The sequence below is a fragment of the Moschus berezovskii genome, chromosome 22 (genome assembly GCF_049115385.1).
Source record: "Moschus berezovskii isolate FMDL1 chromosome 22, NW_MosBer_1.0, whole genome shotgun sequence".
Classification (NCBI taxonomy): Eukaryota; Metazoa; Chordata; class Mammalia; order Artiodactyla; family Moschidae; genus Moschus; species Moschus berezovskii.
Genome location: NC_142481.1, coordinates 30,619,577 through 30,641,913, shown reverse-complemented (window position 1 = coordinate 30,641,913; position 22,337 = coordinate 30,619,577). Strand labels below are relative to the sequence as shown.

The 22,337-nt window shown below is 38.9% G+C and overlaps 1 protein-coding gene across 2 annotated transcripts in view; it reads right to left on the bottom strand.

The window, feature by feature from the left end:
• Positions 1-217: 217 nt before the first annotated feature.
• Positions 218-22,337, bottom strand: part of CDH11 (cadherin 11) — a 90,173-nt gene continuing 68,053 nt past the window's right edge. For both annotated transcript variants that reach the window (XM_055412622.2, XM_055412623.2), the window contains exons 8-12: positions 21,739-21,875; positions 20,585-20,718; positions 20,238-20,355; positions 4,027-4,278; positions 218-1,548 (exon numbers count right to left, since the gene is read on the bottom strand). In XM_055412622.2, the coding sequence (XP_055268597.1) occupies positions 1,052-1,548; positions 4,027-4,278; positions 20,238-20,355; positions 20,585-20,718; positions 21,739-21,875 (1,138 nt within the window). In that variant the 3' untranslated portion in view covers positions 218-1,051. The remainder of the gene's footprint in view (positions 1,549-4,026; positions 4,279-20,237; positions 20,356-20,584; positions 20,719-21,738; positions 21,876-22,337) is intronic.

The window sequence follows — 22,337 nt, the reverse complement described above, 5'->3', positions numbered from 1 at the left end:
GCTAACACCAAGAATGTACAAAAAAGCTTTACACAGTTACAGAATCTTGTCTGAAAAAAATATTTGTAAAACATATCCAATTTTAAATAAACAACAAAATCAGCAGACTATAACAGATCATAAATAGGGTTATGAAAATATCACAAATATCTTAAATTAGAATTATAAATGGGTAATTAGAAATACTTATTTTCAATGTTAAGAATCAAACCCAGAATTAAAAAAGAATCTTTTTTATTTCAAAGGTTGCTTCTTATATTGAAGCTCATATTAAAGCAACAGTACAATGTTCATAAAATATAAGTGTGATGCCGTAACATTTCTTACATGTCAGAATACTGATATTCGTATGTATACTAAAATAAGAACTTTAAAATTGTACAAATAGATACATTAAAAATGACATAGAAATAGGGCGCCTCTCACTGAAACAAGACAGTTATATCTGGCACATATTAGTTTAAGATGAAAGTAGAAGCAAAAAGATTTACAAGAATCAGCAGTAACAAGATTGATGCTCAAGAGACATAATTGTACATTGTATTGTACATACATTGTATGGGTTTAAGCTGGCTGAATATTATATATTTCAAGTTTAAAAATGCACTACATATAGAGTGTCCATAGTTTAAGGCGAAATTACAGCTCAGAACTGTTGTCCTTTCTAATTTTGTGGAAGCATCTTTGACAAATTAAAAACAAAAAGAAGAAAAAAAAAAAAGAGTTCAATGTTCATGACACATAAACAATTTCCCTTCATTGTGAGTTCACTGTTAAGACTTCCCCTTCTCTTAAATATTTTGTATGCCAAGTGGTTTTTCTCTAGCCAAGTTGATAAACAACTTCAATATTTGCCTTTTTGTGAGAAAAGGTACTTCACAGTATTTACCACTTTGATGTCCTTGCAGTTTTATTAAATGTATCCTCTCTGTAAAACTTTGCTTGTTTTAAATGAGCCTTTCCTTGATTTAAAAAAATACCTGTTTACATATCTTCTAGATTCCTCAGAACGCCAGACACAGTTCTTAAGGCCAAATTTGTATCGTTATTGTTAAGAGTCGTCATCAAAAGTGTCTTTGGAACCATACAAGTCCGCTAGTTTCTTAAACCGAGGGCCCCAGTTCTGTAGGTAGTCATAGTCCAAGTCTGAATCTGTGGTAGCTGACTCTAAGGAGCTCAGGGACCCAGCCACGGAGCCCCTGCCTTCATAACCATAGATTTGGATGGAGTCATAAGGAGGGGCAGTCGGGTCATTATCCGCCTCCTGTATTCTCGTGTTGATGAAGTCATCCACATCCACACTGTTGGGTGCTGGCCGGAGCCCAGGTCTAGGCATGTACTGATACTCAGGTTTGATGTCTTTGCGAGGGATAAACCCATTGATACCATCGGGGTTCTGGAGGGTGGCGATATCAAAGGCTTCTGTGTCTTCTTCCCCGCCGCCCTCGTCATCATAGGTGATGATGTTCTCACGGACATCCTCCTCCTCGAAGACGATGAGTGGTTCTTTCTTTTGCCTTCTCAGGGTCACGAATAACACTACAATGACTAAAGCGAAAGACAAAGGAAGCAAAGGTTAAGTCCAGTCTTCTGGGGTTCTTTTCCCAGGGGAACTCTGCTTACCTTAAAGCATGGAGTACACATGCTTCAGAACAGGGACCAGTCTATGGAATGAGTGCTTTACCTGGAATGCTCAAAGATGTGCAAAAGCTGCCCTCCACCTGTCTCTTCCTCTGCAAAAAGGCTGCCAAGAAAATATCATCCAAACAAACCGGCAAGTTGGAACTATTGTGAGCTTTTTACAAACCAATCTGATACTATTTGGAAGTCATCTTCCAAAGAATTAGGAAGATTCTAAATATGTCTGTCTGTCTGCAGCCTCTTAAATGTGGTTTATGCCTGTCTCTTTTTGCAAAGGAAGGTAGCTGCCTCTCCAAAGTTTACAAATGAGGACACAGGAGACTTGAGGTCCTGTCTAAAAGAGGTTGCAAGAGCTCTGAGGTGAGGCCAGCACTGAACCCACTACACCTTTATAAGAAACTGTATCGTAAGCATGGCTAGACTCTCTTCAGACCACCATATAGAAGAGAGGCAGCTTATAAAGACCCCCAACAGAAAAATAACAAATCTCTATTTGTTTGAACAGAAAACAGTGTCAGCTGAAACTCCAGACGAAACCACTGTTATTGTCTCTTCTCTGAGAGAGGGATTCCACTAAACTCAGGCCAACTAGGTAAGTGAGCAGAGTTGCTTACAAAGAAAGCTCAGCCACTGCTTCATTCCTCTGACAATCCCCTCACTTCCCCGTAAGAGGCTTCTACAGTCTTTCATTGGAACACATGGGCTCCCCTGGTGGCTCAGTGGTACAGAATCCACCTGCCAGTACAGGAGACACGGGTCGGGAAGATCCCTTGGAAAAAGAAATGGCAACTCACTCCAGTATTCTTGCCTGGAAAACCCCATAGACAAAGAAGCTTGGAATGGGGTCACATGGTGTCCATGGGGTCATAAAAGAGTCAGACACCACTTAGCAACCAAACAACAGCAACCACATACTCAGCAAGACTGCAGAAAATGTTCGTGACTGAACGTGGCAAGTGACCTTAGAGCCTCTCTGGATCCACTGTAGGATGCAGGATGAGGGTGTGCACTTGCCTAGACTCTGAACGGCTTCCAGCGCTCACTAGGCAGTGTTTTTCCCCTGTGCCTAGTTCCTAACAACACCTTCACCAGGATCACTCCTTTTCACTTTCTTTGCTTGGATAACTCTTAATCTTTCATCACAAAAATCCTCCTGATATCCCATTCTGACACCAGACAGGACTACTGGTATCCATTCTATGTATCCACCTGGCCATCACCATGACATGTGTTACACTGTTCACACATCTGCCTCCCCCACTCAATTATGAACTTCTCAGAACATTCCTGTTTTCTGCCCCCTCTGCTTGGACTACCCATCCATCAGACAGAACACTCAGCATCTGATAGGTGTGTTACATCCTCCAGGAAGATGTCTCTGACCTTCCCACTCAATGTCAGGCACTTTCTGCTCCTATGCCCCCACTGCCTGTTATGTTCATATCCCCATCATGGTGCTCACCATGTGCCTCTGTATTTATCTGCTCATGCCTATTTTCCTCAATAGATGGCGAACTTTTTGATCTCTGAGATCTTATATAATTCTTCTCTTTATCCCTCGGGGCTGAACACAGGGCCTGGTATCCTGAAAATACTCATTAAGTGTTTGTTGAATTCAACTCGTTGGCTCTTCCCTATGCATCGAGGATCCATTAATTCATTCAGTAGACAACTAACCATCATGGAACAAGTATAAATTGATGTCTGACATACTTAGGTTTGAATCCTGACTTTTTTGTCATGCATGAGTTCTGAGACTTTGGGACTACTGACGCAATCTTCCTGAGGCTTTCCTGCTCTTACAGAGTAAACTATAGATGGGATGATGTGAGGAAGAAGGGCACCAAACTCAGCAGGCAAATGCAGGAAAAGCGTCTCCCAGGTCCCTCCGAGCTGAGGCGTATACCCAGATATTACATATGACAACTGGGCAGGGGGCGTGGAGCCAAGATCCAGCTTCAGCCAGGCCAATCTTCATCCAGTTCCTTGAGTCCTCCATAGACTGTCTTTGACATCACAATTATTCTGTCTACCTCTAACTCTTCTCTCTCTTCTTATAAGGCAAAAGGTTGTTCATATACTATGTCTCTGCCTAAATTCCTCTCCTGCAAAATATTCTGATGTTCTACCCGGTCCCCTGTTGATGCCCCCAGATGTATTCTGCTAGCAGTCTGGTGATGCCAGCAATTTGCTCATTACAAAGTTCCCCCAACTCTGCTCTAATGCTTGTTAAGTCACCTGCTCCCCCCACCACATCCTGAAATAGATGAGCAGGCAGTCACCATCCACAGTCTATAGCACATATACCTTGAGGAATATACGTGTGTCAAGGATGGGCATCTGGTTGAAAGGCCCTCCCCACGGGTGGCCGGGGAGATCCCTTACCCAGGAGAATGACGATGCAGGCGAGGATGGCAATCAGCGCCCCGGTGCTCAGACCGGCGTTCAGGATGTAGGCCTCCGCGTTGCAGGACAGCAGCGCCCCGTTCACGTCACACCCGCAGACTTTGATGGTGAGGGTATTGGTGCTGCTCATGGGAGGGATCCCGCCGTCACTGATCACGATGGGCAGGAGGTACAAATCCTGCTTCTGCCGACTGAACCCTCCGCGCCGGGCATACACCCCCGCGGTGTTATCTGTGGGAAGAGGGGAGACAAGGCTCACTTGGAGAGCAAGGCCAGGGAGTCACAGCCTTCACGCTGCTCCGTTCAGTTTGGCTGATCTGAGCGTGCTCTTCTCACCACCAAGGCTGACAACCAGAACCGCCCCACTTGTTCTTTAATCTACACATCTATAGCAGCCGCTGCCATTTGGCATGACAAAGATCCCTGAGTTTTGTCCCATCTGGAAACAAAATTCAGAAATCGGCTCTTTTTAATTTTGTCAGTATGAATGCTTTCAGTGGCTGGGTAAGGACACCATTTTCTGTTTGAGTGTCCGTCCTTTTCCTCAAATACAAGGACGTATGGGTTTCAACCACATCCTCTGTTAGTGAAGAATATGATTAAATAGATAGGCGGATGTGCACTTTCCCAACTTCATGACAAGCCTTTTGTTAGTTTTTTGAGAGATTTCTAATCCACTCTCAAATCTTGCCCAAACTACGAACCCACTCGTAAGTCCTAAAGGGAAATGTTGTCTTAAAATGAAAATATTTTATAAACCTAGCAGCAGGTTTACAGTTTCTCCGAAATTCAATCGTCAGCCACCCAGTTGAAAATATCATTCCTGCTTAAAAACAATGATGTTTTCTCTGTTGCCCACATCTACACAGTGGATCATCAGATAGTTCTCTGATCTAGATTTACCTTGCCTTCCAGGCTCTTGCCTGCTATTTCCCATACACCCCAGTTCAGCCTGCTGTGCAGAATGAAAAGATTGTTCCCCAGCACACCGTATTCTTTGTACGCCTTGACTTTGACCCTTTGCTTTAAAATGCCCTCCGACCCACCCAAAGTTCCTTTAATCATGACAAGTGAGTTTCTCAAGCCTCAAAACTGAATCCAAAGTCACCTTTCTAGACCTCTCCCCCCATCTCCATTGGGACCCAGCACACTGTACATTCCTATAAAAATCAGTCTCCCATTCTTCTGTTATTGTTTGTTGGCATAAAATACTTGGTTCTCTCCTAGACTGTGGACTTCTGGAAAACAGGGGCTTTTATCTGCTTCATCTCAGTGCCTCCAGTGCTGGACACATCGCAGACATTCAACAAATATTTGTTGAACAAATGTTGTAACCATGTTTTGGGAAAGGTTTCACCCAAGTTCCAGATGTTGGTTTTCATGTATTTCTCAATCTTTTGTAACCTATTCCCAAATGCTTCCTCATCATGTTTTCTGTGTATCTCTACCCGCCAAAAAGATTTTTTCTAGACCATATGCTCTGCGCTTGGAAAACACTGCTATTATAAAACAGTGGAAGTTTTGAATATGCTCCATCGAATTACACAGACACACACACACTCTCAATATGGCATGCCTCATTTTGTGAGGTAGGAATCAGTAATTTATAGCAAGGTTATGACCAAGATGATGGCCCATTGCTTTGAATGGATAGTACCATGAATTAGCTCTTGTGCTAGGAAAAATTATCCTAGAATCTAAAAGCTGAATTCATATTTTTAGGTTAAAGAAAATGTAGCATATTCTGTGTGAGATTTAAAAAAAATATCTATATAGGTTCAGTCTCATTTAGGACTAATAGATACTCTGAGTATTGCAGAAGCTAAGGTGTGTGTGCTAGCTAGTTTTTGGCAAAACTTATTAGTGACAGATCCTCTGCCCTTTGCTGCCAATCTCTCAATCAAAATGGGGCAGAACTGCCAGCCCTCATCTCTATATTTTCTGAAGTTTGTGTGATTAGCTCTTATATTGATTAGCTCTTATATTGCTCTTATCACTGGAGAAAAATTATCTGTACTATGAAAACTTATATTGCTCTTATCACTGGAGAAAAATTATCTGTACTATGAAAAATCATGATTTTTTTTAAAAGCTGGTCAAATAAAATATAAACTTAACATTCCATTTGCTGACTGCTCTTTCCTATTGTAGGCTATACCATTGTTCTATGCTTAACAAACACAAAAAAATTTGATATATCTACATAAATTACTTCAAATGTTATTTTTTCCTTCTCATAATTTTATTTGAATCAAGTAAGGCTTTCACAAATTAAATGTTAAAATATTTCCTGTATTTTAATGATCTGAAATATCACAAATGCCATGCCATCATGAATAAAAATAAATATGAAAAAATTTATGAAGAAAAGAAATTAATTAAATTGTTTGGTCAAATATACCTCTCTGATATGAATGACATCCCGAAGAGATGTCATCTATTTAGTCCCACCCTATTACCCATGGTGCAGTTTGGTGGGAACGTGACCTGGGTGTTTTTATTTTTTTTAAACCTGTGGCTTAAAAATCTAGTTTTCAGTGTGCAATCCATGCAAAACTGTACCTCCAGATGACAGCAGGCTGGCTTACAAATGAAGGTAATTGAAAATCAAACACTATGGAAAACATGTATCTGAGCAGGACACCAGCCTGTGAATTCAAGATGTTTCATATTCTGAACAGCTGAGTCCTCTCAGACACACTGAAACTATGAAATGAAAGCTCATCAAAGTACCCGGCTGACTGAACCATTTATTGTCTCTGAGTGATTCATCAGGAGAATCTCAAGAACTTTTAAAAAATGTTTCACATATGGATTTTAAGATTAGTTTGAGAGGTGGAAAATAAATGGGCTGAAGGTCTGTTCCTGGGCATATTCCAAACACATGCTTTAGAATGAGTCATTTGTCCTGCCAGAGCCTTACTTGTTCATCTTTAAAATGAGGACACAAGTTGATAGCAAGCGTGCCTCATGGGGTTGCAATTAGGACCAAATAATAAAAACCATTGGTTGTCCTCTGGGCTGTGCTTCCAGGAAGCTCAGGAATCCTCCTACTGGAAAACTCAGCACCAGAATTCAGGTCTTCCAGAGCTCGTGAACTAGTGAGGGGTAGGTATAGTTAGACGGGAAGCATATCTAACCAGACTAGCTTGGCACTTAGGTGGCTGTTGTTGCTTGAATGCATACAATATCCCCCCTTTAGATCTAGACCTCAGCACCAATGGTAGGATGAGTTTTTTGCAGGGAGGGCCATATCAGAGGAGACAGCACCATGTCCTATGATGGTCTTTCTTGTTGTCCACTCTGGTCACTGATACTTTACTAACAAAAAGAACCACTACAGGCGGGGACTCCATGAAAAACAACTCCAAAAAAATAAATGGAAAATTAAACAAACTGACAACAATAATAAAACCTCTGTAGGAAATCATTTTTATATCCTAGGTTTGGCTACAAATTCTCTCATTATTTTAGTTAGCCAGCTACTCTATATCCATCTTTGAGAGGGTCCCCTCAATTTGGACATACACATTTCTAAGATGTATGGGTAACACAAGAGAAAAAAAATAAGAGCTTCTGTAGGACATGTTTTCAGGGAAGTGTCAAACTGATTCCATGGTTAATAAGATGAGGCAGAAAATGACAAATGTCCTATCGATTTTTAAGTTTTCATCAAGAGATTTCTCAAACCCTTCTCTTCTACTGTTGCTGTTAAGTCACTAAGTCCTGTCCAACTCTTTGCCACCCCATGGACTGCAGGCTCCTCTGTCCTGCTCTGTCTCCTGGAGTTTGCTCATATTCATGTCCATTGAGTCAGTGATGCTATCTGAACAACCCCTCCTCTGCCACCCTCTTCTTTTGCCTTCAGTCTTTTCTAATGAGTCAGCTCTTCACATCAGGTGGCCAAAGTATTCAGCTTTATAAAGCTTCCAAAGAGCAAATCTCAGTATTTTGGGTCAAACAGATCTGGGTTTGAATCATGACTCTTCTATATATTAATCGCCTGACATTTAGACCTATTAGGTAAATGTCTTGAGTTGCTATATTCTCATCCAGGAAATTAATAGTTTTTAGGGTTAAATTTGATTCCATTCATAAAGGCACTTAGCACAGTGCCAGGCTGTTGCAGATGACTGGTACACATCAATTCTTTTCTGGAAGCTCTCCTCTTTGTGCAGTGGACTAATGAGGAAGAGGAACACATTGGCAAAGAGAGGAAAGTGAATTCTTAGAAATGTCTTTGCAGCCTTGAATGTGGTTGCCTACAGAGAAGGGCGCATCCTTCAGAGGTAGGAAGATAGTTCATGCTCTTCAGTTCTGGGTAAGGTATTTCCCACGGCAAGAAAACATTTTTCAATCACCTTGGTGTTTCATCCTGACACCTTATATTCTCTTCCCTGTCCACAAACACGGAAGCCTTTCCTTTCTTCCCCCTACTTAGGCAAAAACTTGCAAATGAGGTCATTAATTACTAGTATATGTCTTGTACAAACTGTAGTATTTCTATTAATGGTAGATAAATTCAGGTTTCAAATTTTTATGTCTACAACCTAGACTCCTAACTGGATGCTATTTTTATCTGCATACTTTGTGATTACATTAACAAAATGTAAAAGTTCTTCATAATGATGGTCTCCATGGTATCAGTTTGGAGATGCAAATGTAAGGGCCATGATGATGATATCACCCAAGGGAGGGATATATACAAAGGATATTAAAAGCGAAAATTATGATAGGGAAGCAGCCTTTGATACGTCAACTGCACTGGGTGCCAATCTTGTATTAGCAAAAAGAAAAACAACCAGGGCAAAATGGGCAAACTCAGTCGTGTCTGACTCTGTGACCCCATGGACTACAGCCTTTCAGACTCCTCTGTCCATGGGATTTTCCAGGCAAGAATACTGAGTGGGTTGCCATTTCCTTCTCCAGGGGATCTTCCCGACTCAGGGATCGAACCTGGGTCTCCCGCACTGCAGGCAGATGCTTTACCATCTGAGCCACCAGGGAAGCCATATATGGGCACAGCAACCTGAAAAGAGGAATCACTGCAGCAAATGATTAGTACTTTCTGCTCTCATCATGATGTCAGAAGAGAGGCTTGGCCTGAAGTGAGAGAATAGTGCCCTAAAGAGCATCTTAAGACACTCTTCCTTACCACTTCTTTTCCTCTGTCCCTCTCTGCTCCAAAGCTAAAGATCCCCCTACTGATCAACTTGATCAGAGATATTAATACTTTAGCCTATGAAGGCAGACACTGTCTGCATCCTACTGGAGCCCATCTCTTGAGAGTGTAAAAGATCTAGGCCATGCCTTGCTCTTATTTAATTCACTTCTGACCTAAATCTACCTAATTTACCCTTTCTGCTCAAACCTTAGCAACAAACTAAATCCATCCACCCCATTAAAAGCTTCCACACACTTGAAGAAACATATGCAGTCCCTAGCAGAATAATCATTATGTGATTATGTTCCTCTGGGTCTTCTCTATTTTCCTTAGATATGTGACAATAGCTCTATCAGGATAATGAAAAAAAAAATATATATATACATATAAAGTATGTCCCAAAAGTACTAGTGAAGTTTCAAACTTTTAAAATTTCAGAAGGACACATGCTACAGAATTATTGTACAAAAGACATCATTGAAAAGTCTAGTTATTTAGATTTTTGGTACTCATTTACATTTGTGATTTTTGAAAAAATAATTTTAATTTTTGATGGCAGTATTTGTGACACCTTGAGTCTGAGGGAGGGACTGAAATAATAGAAATTTCAAATAATGTTTTTAAAGTTTGTAGCATTAACTTTCTGAGATGACTAATGCTTAAAGGTAAACTTAATAGCTTCTGTATATATATTTTATTGTCTTTCTAAACACCGTATGAGCCACGTATCTACCTGTAGTCATTGCTCATATTGAATATTTCACAATCTATGGGAACTGTTTGAATGTGTGTCTTCTCCAATGGAAAGTAACATCCTTGAAGGCAAGAACCTTGCTTACTCATCTTTGTTTGGTCAGCAGTGTTTTGTGAACTAGAAAAATAAACAGTTGAAGGAGGTTTCTTTCATTACATTCAGCATCCATCTGGCTTTTCCACACAGTCAAATTTTACTGACTTAATAGCTTGCCATCAATTTCCAGACTGCCTATCTTCTCCCACTTTGTACTTTTGAACCCAACCCTCTATCTATATTATAGATTTTGTTCCTGGAAAATATCATCCCTTTATCTCATTATTTTTTCTTATTATTTTGGGTGAGTCAGATTTAATTAAGTAACATTTATTGAGCTGCTAATATGTGCAAGGAGAAGGAAATGGCAACCCACTCCAGTGTTCTTGCCTGGAGAATCCCAGGGACGGGGAACCCTTGTGGGCTTCTGTCTATGGGGTCACAAAGAGTCAGACATGACTGAAGTGATGCAGCAGCAGCAATATATGCAAAGCTTATTCTTTGTTACTTCCACCTACTTAACTCCAAAGAATTTTTAAACTATGTGCAGAAAGTATAATTACCTTTATTTTACATGAAAAGAAATTCATAATCAAAGAGGGAAGCAACTGATCACAGTAACATGGAAAATATAAACAAAACTAGGATTCAAACTTCTCTAGGTTTCAATGTATTTTTACCAGTGCACAGCAGATCCTAGAATTCTGATATTATTGCATGCCACATTTGTTCCTTTTTTTTTAATACCAGATTTCCCCAATGTGGTTAGTTAATTATATGGACCCCCATCACAACCTTTAGCTAAATCCTCACAGACTCAAGTCCCAGATGAAAGAGCTGCTCTTAGAACCCTAAGAATTTTATGTCAGAGAGACCTACAAAGGATTTAGGGCACTTATTCAGCACGTCTCTTCCCATAGCATTTCCAGAAACACACACGCCTTCAAAAACAAACAAGTATGCAAGACATAAAAAGAAATCTATTATTTTCATAACATTTTGGAATGATGGAAATGCTACAGTGAGGTAAATTCTATGAGACTAGCCTTAAAATATTAATGCAGAAAATTGTTTGATCCAAGACTCAGATGGCTATAATGTCTCCCCTGTAAATGAAGGCCCACATCGTACAGAGGAAGGGGGATTATGATTTTTAATTATATCTCTGATATTGAGATTCAAAATTCAAAACACAGCAAATAACATGGGAACAACTGCCTATGTGCATGTGTCTATGCACACAGAACGGATGCTTCTGAGCTGTGGTGTGGGAGACTCCTGAGTGTCCCTTGGACTGCAAGGAGACCAGACCAGTCCATCCTAAAGGAAAGCGATCCTGAATATTCATTGGAAGGACTGATGCTGAAGCCGAAGCTCCAATTTTTTGGCCACCTGATGCAAAGAGCTGACTCATTTGAAAAGACGCTGATGCTGGGAAAGACTGAAGACAGGAGGAGAAGAGGATGACAGAGGATGAGATGGTTGGATGGCATCACTGACTCGATGGACACAAGTTTGGGCAAGGAGTTGGTGATGGACAGGGAAGCTTGGCATGCTGCAGTCCAGGGGGTCACAAAGCGTCAGATACGACTGAACTGAACTGATGTGTATACAAGGCATCTACGTGTGCACTCTTTGTTGGTACCAACAGACTTTTCAGGTTGTAGTTTATCCCATTCCTTAGAGTCAACTTTCCTTCCACATTTGTTAGAGGATAATTTTCTCTTGGTGATAGGGAGGGAGAAAGAAATGTATTTCCTGGTTTTAGAAAAGGAAAACTACCAAGGAATTCAAGTTGAGAAATCCCAAGGGTTAAGTCAGTGACCAGAGTGAACCTTGAAAGAATAATCTAATTCACCAAAAAGACCTATTTCTCCTTCTGTTAGGTTGAGGAAGGGGTGGGTTTCCAGATAAATTGTGTTCTGTGTTGGATAAACCATGGCAGTGAATTTCAGGCAGAAAAGGAACATAATTATTTATACAGTGAAAATGGCAGGGCATTAAAAGCCATCTGCCATTTTGATCTGCCAACAGAGAATCTTCCATATTGAAGCAATTAAGGGGGGAAAAGTCCCACAGAAATCTGTTTGATTATCTTTAAATTATAAAAGTGAAAAGCTAGAAGCATATTTGGATGCTTTTTGGTGCTACTCATCAGAAAAAGAATTGTCATTAGTTTAGACCAAAAAAAAAAAAAAAAAGAAGAAGAAAGAAAGAAAGATGTTTGCCAATTGGTCTAATCAGGATGAATCTGTCTTGGCTATCTTTCCTTACCCTGCTTTCCACACAAACTTTTTTTGTTCTATTTTTTAAAATATTTTTAATTAATTTATTTTTTATTGAAGGATAATTGCTTTACAGAATTTTGCTGTTTTTTGTCAAACCTCAACATGAATCAGCCATAGGTATATATATATCCCCTCTGTTTTGAAGCTCCCTCCCATCTTCCTCCCCATCCCAACCCTCTAGGTTGATACAGAGCTCCTGTTTCAGTTTCCTGAGCCATAGAGCAAATTCCCCTTGGCTATCTCTTTTACATATGGTAGTGTAAGTTTCCATGTTACTCTTTCCACACATCTCACCCTCTCCTCCCCTCTCTCCATGTCCATAAGTCTTTTCTCTATGTCTGTTTCTCCACTGCTGCCCTGTAAATAAATTCTTCAGTATCATTTTTCTAGAGTCCGTATATATGTGTTAGAATACAGTATTTATCTTTCTTTTTCTGACTCACTTCACTCTGTAGAATAGGTTCTAGGTTCATCCAACTTATTAGAACTGACTCAAATGCATTCCTTTTTATGGCTGAGTAATATTCCATTGTGTATACATACCACAAATTCTTTATCCATTCATCTGTCGATGGACATCTAGGTTACTTCCATGTTCTAGCTATTGTAAATAGTGCTGCAATGAACAATGGGATGCATGTGTCTCTTTCCATTTTGGTTTCCTCAGGGTATATGCCTAGGAGTGGGATTGCTGGGTCATATGGTGGTTTTATTCCTAGTTCTATTTTTTTAGAAATTTTATTTAATTTTTTTAGCAGTTCATACTTAACTCTGAATGTATCATGTATCAGATCTCATTTGATCTGCAACTTGGTTGCATATTAGATAATATACTGACAAATTTAATACGTTTGAAAGTCATCTCTTCCTGGATCCAGACCTTGGATATCCAGTATAACTTTATGCAATAATATATGATGGAAGGATAAATGGATGGAAGGGGTGGGTGACCTGATACTGACTCCTTCAGAACATCCCAACAAAGAAAGAAGGGCTGTCTCTTCTAGCCTGAAGCTTATCTCACAACATAATCATTTTTTCACAATAATAACTAACCCCCAAAATGACTGAAGCATATTACCTGTCTTTCTATCTACTTTTTCCACTTTAATTCATGCATTTGGTCAACCCACTTTTTTAAGTTTTGGGATACCAGACCTCATATTCTAATGGGAGACAGAGAGAGAAACGTATGCTTAGAATGCAGAGTGATTAAAAAAACACTAGAGGTTAGTGCAGTGTTCCTGGAGCACAGAGGAGGGAGCATCCAGGGATGGGCTGGGATGCACAGCAAAGCTTCACCTAAGAGACTTCATTTACAGTGCGACTTAAAAGAGGAGGTATGGGGGTACCTCATACACCCAGGGTACGAGGGTACATTTTCCACAGAACAAAAGCATAGGCGTGTGAGAACACAGCATATTTGGGAAAATAAAGATGGTTTGAAGTTTCTGGAGCTTGGTTTATGGTAACAAGAGAAAGGAGATGATAGACCCAAAGTTTGGGAAGTAGGTCATATCATTTCTTGCTCACCAGACTATGAAGTTTCAGTTAAAGCCATAGGAAATGGAGAGCCATAGAAGAATTTTAAAAAGAAAGACGTTATCAGTGGGGGCAAGTTAAGTGCAGGCAAGTTAAGTTAAGTGGGGGCAAGACTAGAGTCAGACAGCCTGTTCGGAGGCCACTGTGGTAGTTACAGCTCCTCTGCAGGTAGGTCATGAACAGTCCCTATCAAAATCACCTGTGCTTTCACAAAATAGCTAACTGTATGAGCTTTTAGGAATTTCCTGACATATGGGACTATGTCTCACTCACTGCTACAGCCAACATTTAATCCTTAACCCTTGCTCTTTCCTCTGCATTTTATCATTATGTGGTATAGAGGTTTGGAAATTAGAAATATGAAGTTCAAAATCAGGATATTTCAATTTAATGTATCGATTAGGTCAGTGGTCAAAATCATACTATCTTAGTATCCAAAAATTGTATTAAAAATGAACATATGTTTTTTAAAATAAAATTAAAATGGAAAGGAAACTTCTGAAAATACACACACACAACACAAATCTTAATTTTAATCTAACAATCAATATTATGCTTAACAATAAAACTCTAGAAATAATATCCCCATTAAATTAACAAGTAAAGCCATTATTACTGCGATTATTTAACACATAAAGCACAAATCTATGCAGTTTGTCAAAAAAACCCAATTTTTTTTTTAAAAAAGATGAAGCAAATTGTCATTATTTAATTTTTATGTAGTTATTTCCCTAGAAAACCTAGGAAAATAGCTGAGAAGTTATAGCAATAACTTCTCAGTGCCAATAATAAATGAACTAAGTAAAATAGCTATAGTTTATACTAAAAATTGTCACAGAAAATATACATAATTAAAAAACTCTATCCTAGGACAGCATCCAAAATATAAAGTAGCTAGTCATTATCATAATAAGAAATATTAAAAACAAAAATGAAGAAAACTATAAAATATCCCTGATGGTAATTAAAAAGAGAACAGATTCAATGGAAACTCAGATCACGCTTCTGGGTAGGAAGAATATTTTAAAATTCTTAGTTTTTAAATTAATCTGCAAATTTAAGTTAAACACAATAAAATTCACAAAGATACTTATCAAGCACCTAAAAAAATTCTAAATTATATCTGGAGGAACAAAGAAACCAAAATTTAAGAAAGAGAAATAAAAGGAAAACAATGTGGACAAAATACCTGTCAGATTTTAACATAAAATGTGTGAAACCATTAATGAAAAATATGATGCTCTCATGAAAGTAAATAGAATAGGAAATGTTGATAGTCCTTAAAATCAAGTAGTATGTAATGCATGTGAAAATAAGGATGGTGTTACAAAGAAACTAGAAATGACTATTTCTTAAATGATATTTTTAAAATGGCCAACAAAGGGAGACTTTGTATTTATCTCATATGGATAAAAGGTTGGAATGGGAAATGTGATATATAAGAAAGAAGATAAGTGAATATTGAGGAAAATCTTGCTAAGAATAATATTACACAGAAAAACTGAAAGGTCATGTACACACTGCTATATTTAAAATGGATAGCCAACAAAAACCTATTGTGTATCACACGGAACTCTGCTCAATGTTATGTGCCAGCCTGGATGGGAACGGGATTTGGGGGAGAATGGATACATGTATATGTGAGGCTGAATCTCTTCATCTTTCACTTGAAACTGTCACAACATTGTTAATTGGCTATACCCCAATGCAAAATGTTTTTGGTCTTAAAGAAAAAATTAAAATGAAAAAAAAAAAATCTTTACTTTAAAACACAGCATAAACAGGACTGAAAGGACATTGAAACAGTGGGGAAATCATGCAGTAGGTATGATAAGCCATGCTATCAAGGTTATGCTCAAAATTCTTTATGCAGAACTTCAGCAGTACGTGAACCACGAACTTCCAGATGTACAAGCTGGGTTTAGAAAAGGCAAAGGAACCAGAGATGCAATTGCCAATATTCCTTGGATCATAGAGAAAGCAAGGGAATTCCAGAAAAACATCTACTTCTGTTTCAGTGACTACGTGGAAGTCTTTGACTATGTGGATCACAACAAACTGTGGAAAATTCTTAAAGAGATGGGAATATCAGACCACCTTACCTGCCTCCTCTGAAACCTGTATGCAGATCAAGAAGCAACAGTTAGAACTGGACATGGAACAACAGATTGGTCCAAAATTGGGAAAGGAGTGAGGTGAGCCTGTAAACTGTCACCCTACTCACTCAATTTATATGAAGAGTACATCATGTGAAATGCCAGGCTGGGCCAAGCACAAGCTGGAATCAAGATTGCTGGGAGAAATATCAACAGCCTCAGATGATATCACTCTAAGGCCAGAAAGTGAAGAGGAACTAAAGAACCTCTTGATGAGGGTGAAAGAGGACAGTGAAAAAGCTGGCACAGCATCTGATCCCAACACTTCATGGCAAACAGAAGTGGAAAAAGTGGAAACAGTGACAGGTTTTCTTTTCCTGGGCTCCAAAATCACTGTGGAGGATGACTGCAGTCATGAAATGGCAAGACGCTTGCTCCTGGGAAGGAAAGCTATGACAAATGACAAACCTAGAGAGCATATTATAAACCAAAAACATCACTTTGACAGAGGGTGAGATGGTTGGATGGCATCTCAATGGACATGAGTCTGAGCTAACTCCAGGAGATGATGAAGAACAGTGAGGTCTGGCGTGCTGCAGTCCATGGGGTCACAAAGAGTCAGTCAGGACTGAGTGACTGAACAACAAAAGTGTGTGAAAAGAACGTGCTTACCCAACAATAGATAGTCAACTGATATCATATACCCTTATAATGAGGTCAGGAGGTTATTTAGAGGAAAAAGGTTGAGCTAAAAAATGCACATCATGTATTATTATGTAGGGAAAAAAGAGAACATTATTTTAGGGTTGCCTTTTTTTAAAGATCAAAATATATGCCAAGAAAACAGCTAGAAGACTATAAAAATTATCAGTGATTATTTTTAGATTGTATATTACCAAGTTATTTTATCATTTCTAAGTTTATTTCTGCTTGTTTGTATTTTCTAATTTTCCTAAAAGGAATATGTATTAATTATGCAGTAGTATAAAATTATAAAATTCTGTTATAGGATGCTCGGGGCTGGCATGCGGGGATGACCCAGAGGGAGGATAAAGGGAGGAGGGAGGTGGGAGGGAGGTTCAGGAGGGGGAACTTATGTAAACCCGGGGCAAATTCATATCAATGTATGGCAAAACCAATCAATATAATATTGTAAAATAATTTGCCTCCAATAAAAAATAAATTAATTACATAAAAAAAAATTATAAAATTTATCCTTCACAAATATATTTTACTATAATTTCCATGGCTGATTAAAATTACAGTTTGTCCTTTTCTCTTCATACTTTCCCTGGAATCCTAGATTGATGAATTGAATTTTAGATCTTTTTCTCTTCTAAATACTGTTGTTATTTGATTATGGGGTAAACAAAGATTTTTTAAACAATAATTCCAAAATCAGAAATTAGAAAACACACAAGCTCTATATTCATAATATACAGTGTTACTACACCTGACAGAACTCAGTAAACACACAAGCATTCTAGGTCAATTTATTTATTGGCAGGGTGACCTTAGGAAAGTCTCTGAATCTTCTGACTTTTCATATTCCTTCTTCATCTAGGAAATGGGGACAAAAATATCCACAATGCCTACTTTCTGGGGCTGTTTAGGAATTAAAAGCGATTAGAAAGCTTTTAATGGCGATTAGAAAGCTTTATAAACCAATGAAGAGCTACATATACGAGAGGTGCTATTCTCGGTATTTTTTTTTCTTTGTGCTTTTCTTATTCATTACATGTTCCTCATGTTTTTAAAAGATGCCATAAGTCTAGTATTTTCAAACTAAATGCATCTCAAAGCCTGGGTGGATCAGCTCTTCATCTCCCCAAACAGCACCACTCTTGATATTAATAGCCAAAGATGGACTCAGATGTCAAAGAGTTACCAGTGTTCTACTTCCCGGCTCCCTGCTGAGTTGTCTTTGAAGCTCCCGTGCTGTAGAACGGAGTAAGATAAAATATGAAATAAAAGGCTTGTGTGTATTAAGATGGCTTCCCCTCTTATATTTTTAAAAAGGCCGAATGCTTCCACAGAGTTTAGGCAAACACAATCCTGATTATTTACATGGCATAATGGAAGTAAACACTCAAGGAGAGAGAAAGCTGATGCTTTTACTCAGCATGCTATAAACCATTATCTCATGTTTTCTATGGAAAACAGTCTCAGCCGGGAAATTTGGTAACTCAGTAGGCTATTAATAGGATGTGGAATGTGATTACTCTTTTTGGATTACTTCAATATGTAATTACTTTTAGGAGCTGGTAGAAAGAAACTCTATTAAATGATAATTATAGGACTGTATTTGCTTTAAGGTTTTGTAATAGCTCTAAACATGGGAGTTTTCATTAACTGTTTGCCATAGTTAATAAAGGCATTTTTCTTAAAAAGTAGCAATTCCGTGCAAAAGTGGTGTCTCCACATAGAATTAGTTTCTTATAGGAAAGGGCAGGGGAAACAGTAGGTTGGCTTCTCCATGGTAATATAATCTCCGTGAAAACATAGATGGCATCCCCAAAGTATTGTGACAAAGTGAACTATTTATAACTCCCTAGAGAACAATAGGTCTTGGTATAATGCTTTCAGAGGGTTAACAGCAACTAAATATTAAAGAACATGTAAAGTGAAGACAAGGTAGGTGATGGAGGTGAGAATAGAACAAGAAAAGCCCAGAAATACCAGCTGTTTCAGGAGGTGTCCAGTGACAAATAGGGATGTTGCCAGTAATACATCCAGGAGTGAGACCTCAGATGTACACTGGGGATTACATGGATACACAGATATAACGATCATGATGAAATGCTCTAATCAGCCCAAGACGTAATAATAAAGTATGTTAGACCAGATCCCTTCAAATCCAAGGAGCACAGGAAACACTTCTCCGCTTTAATAATTTACCCAGGAGGGCACAGTGGTTCAGGCTGTCACCTCTAGCCTTCTGAAAGTCCAGGTTTAAAATCTAGGTCTTGCTCCCACATGGCTGACTTACTTAATGGCCTGTCCCTCATTTTCCTCATCTTCAAAATGAGAATGATAATAACTCTTACTGTTGAGAAAATTTACTAGAGTACAGGAAGGATCTTGGCACGGTGTTTAGAACATAGTTTGCTGTTGTGGTTGTGTAGTCAGTAAGTCATGTTTGACTCTTTGCAACCCCACGGACTATAGCCCACCAGGCCCCTTTGTCCATGGGATTTCCCAGGCAAGAATACTGGAGTGGATTGCCACCTCCCCATCTAGAGGATCTTCTCGACCCAGGGAACGAGCCTACATTTCCTGCATTACAGACAGATTCTTTATCACTGAGTCACTGGGGAAGCCCCTAGAACATACTAACTGGTATTTATAATAATTATAACACTGATATAACACTGATAATGGTGATGGGAAAAGTAATAATAATTAGTTTAATTTAAGAAGCTATAAGCCTGATCTCAGTCACCAAGAAATCAATATATAACCTCCCACATAGCTAGCATGTATCTAATGAAAACGTGTGAAGAAGGACCATCTTTTATTCCTATATTGAATCATGGCATTTGTCTTCCTGTTTTTACAGACTTGCATTGTCACAGGCTTATAGGAGCAGGTGCAAACCAAAACAGCCTGGCCAGGAGTCAAGAAACTTATTTTTTGATCTTGGCTCTGCTGCCAGCTTTGTCTAGGGACTGAACTGTTTGGGCCTATACAACAACAACGAAAAACAACTACGGCAAATAATTTGCAAGTCTAGAATCTCCTTGACTAATGAAATAAGAAGTAGAAATCACATCAAATTTTGCCATGTTTACAGCATAGAGACTAATGCCCTTCAGGCAATAACTCTACAACCACCTTTAGGTATCAAGCTCTGTACCCAACCATACTACAATATAACTGTGCTGGAAAGGGAAAGACAGCTGAAAGATTATGTTGCCTTACAAAGTTAAACTAATCTCTTTTAATGCTTTTCTTGATATCAATATTCATAAAGCCATACTGTCCCCAAAAGGTTTATCAACCTCTTAAAAAGAAATAAATGAAGTTGTTTGCATATTGACCCTGGAAATGTCCCTACTTGGTTTCCCCAGCACTTCATGAATATCAAAGCCAACAACAACAACAAAAAGAGTAAAATAAAAATAGACTCACTTATTCCTATGCACCAAATGAGCCCAGGTCTCAAAATAAAGGTGGCATTATTATTTCTTGTTTGTTCTTCAACAGAAAGGCATTATTAAGATTAGGGGGAAATACTTGTGCTCTGCAATATAAAAGCCATTTGTTTTCCATTTCTACTTCTCTGAATGCACAGGAACCTTGGTACGAACCTCTGTTGTCTCTGACTGTGAAATTTGGATTGTGAATGATTTCAGGGGGTAGACTGAAGATAAATCTTGGTCCATTGGCTGTGTCATCCTTGTCATCTGCACTAATTGTAACAATTGGCTGAAAGAGAAAGGTGGCCCATAAATAAATCATGCTAACATTGACACATCATTTATTCAAAAATTCCTGGCTGGCTAAGAAGCCTGATTTTAATTAGGGAACTTAGCTCCTGAGCTAAACCAGGGCTCTGAAGCCTTCTTGGGCAGTTGGGAAGTTTCTGCAAGGGATGATCTCGAAAGCAAACTCTTGTTCTAAATGATTGCTCCTAGCCAGGGCAGGGCAGCATTACCTGGTTGGAATGTGGCTTGGTCTGGTCACTCTCACAGATGAAGCCTTCATAAGGGGCAGCAAACTTGGGAGCATTGTCATTAACGTCAAGGACCCTAATGGCCACAGGGACTTTGGCTTCCTGATGCCGGTTGTCTGAAAGGAGAGAATTCAGATGGTAAACATGTGCAAGGGAAGAATCCATGTTGGTCCAAGGTTACTCCTGGGAGAGAGTGAGCTCCAGCTTCACTCAGGCCCTGCAGGTAAATGCACTGTTGGCACAAAAGTCACCTAAAACCCGAAGCATGCCAAGTCCAGTGTGAGAATGATGTCCTAGAATAAAGGCTAACATTAGACCGGTAAGAAATAAACCACTTTTCCCTTTCTGCTGAGGTTTAATTCCAAACACTTCTAGTGTAGCCTGGCTCCCCAGAGTGTAGTCCACAACAGCAGTTCTCAAAGGAGGGTTCCCAAGACAGCATCAAACGATTTGTGAATTTGTTAGAAATGAAAATTTTCAAACCCAAACCAAGACCCGAGTTAGAGGCTCTGAGAGTGGGATCCAGAAATCTTTGTTACACAAGCCCTCGTGATAATCCACTACACGATCAAGTTTGAGAATCTCTGGTCCTCAACTCTTTGTGACCCCATGGACTGTACCTGCCAGGCTCCTTGTTCATGGAATTCTCAGGAAAGAAAACTGGAGTGGGTTGCCATTCCCTTTTCCAGGGAATCTTCCCGAACCAGGGGTTGATCCTGGGTCTCCTGCACTGCAGACAGATTCTTTACAATCTAAACCACCAGAGAAGTCCCCATAGGTAAACAAAAACCCATAAATCTTGGCTCTAAGGATTCTGCTGCTCTGGGTTTAAACAAAACTGAGGATAAAGTGGAGAATCTTTCAGGGGTGGTAAAGAGTTTCAAGCTGCTACAGGCTATCAGCTCACGTGCCAGGCCTGTACCCAGTTCTGCCAAAGAAAATGAAAACAACTCTATTTGCTTATATGTCTTTCTAGATAGATGACCAAAAATAAATTTTAAAGATTGAAAAATATGTTTAAGACTAAAAAAAGAAAAAGCTTGTTCTATCTCAGCTATCTGTTATTTTCCAAAATATAGAGTGTGAAGGAATAATATTTGGCAAAGTAGAATCAAAACCCTTAGGATAATACTTACGGATTTCTGCTGCAAAAACTGATATGTTGAGCCAGGCAGTTTCTTCTCTATCCAAAGGTTTCGTAGTTTTAATAAAACCATCCTCTGGATTAATAGTGAAAAACCTGTCCAGGTCAGTATGACGATCGATTGAATACCTAAGTAGAATGCAAATAAGGCAATTAGACTGAGACATCCAAGCAGCTTAATACTGGAATATTTTCTCCATGCTATATTTAAAGCAACTTTTTCAATGACTTGCTTGAGCTAGATTTTCTTTTTAATCAAATTTACTTTTCAAACTCCGTACATGAATCTTTTATAGAAATCATTTTGCCACATTGGAATTCTTTATTCAGGACAATGAATGAAAGAGCTGTTTAGCATATTTGATTGAGAAACAGAATAACATGCTGCATATTTGATTGAGAAATGGAATAACAGGCTGCATATTTCTTCATATTTACTACAATCATCCACCATCTGAATATTTATGAACCTGCATTTGGGAAACGGGTTTACCTTCCTCCCAAACTACTCAGATAGTCACAAGTGTATGGAACTTTTGCCAGATTTTTGCATATGAAATATTAAATACCCTTAAGTTTACCTAAAGTTAT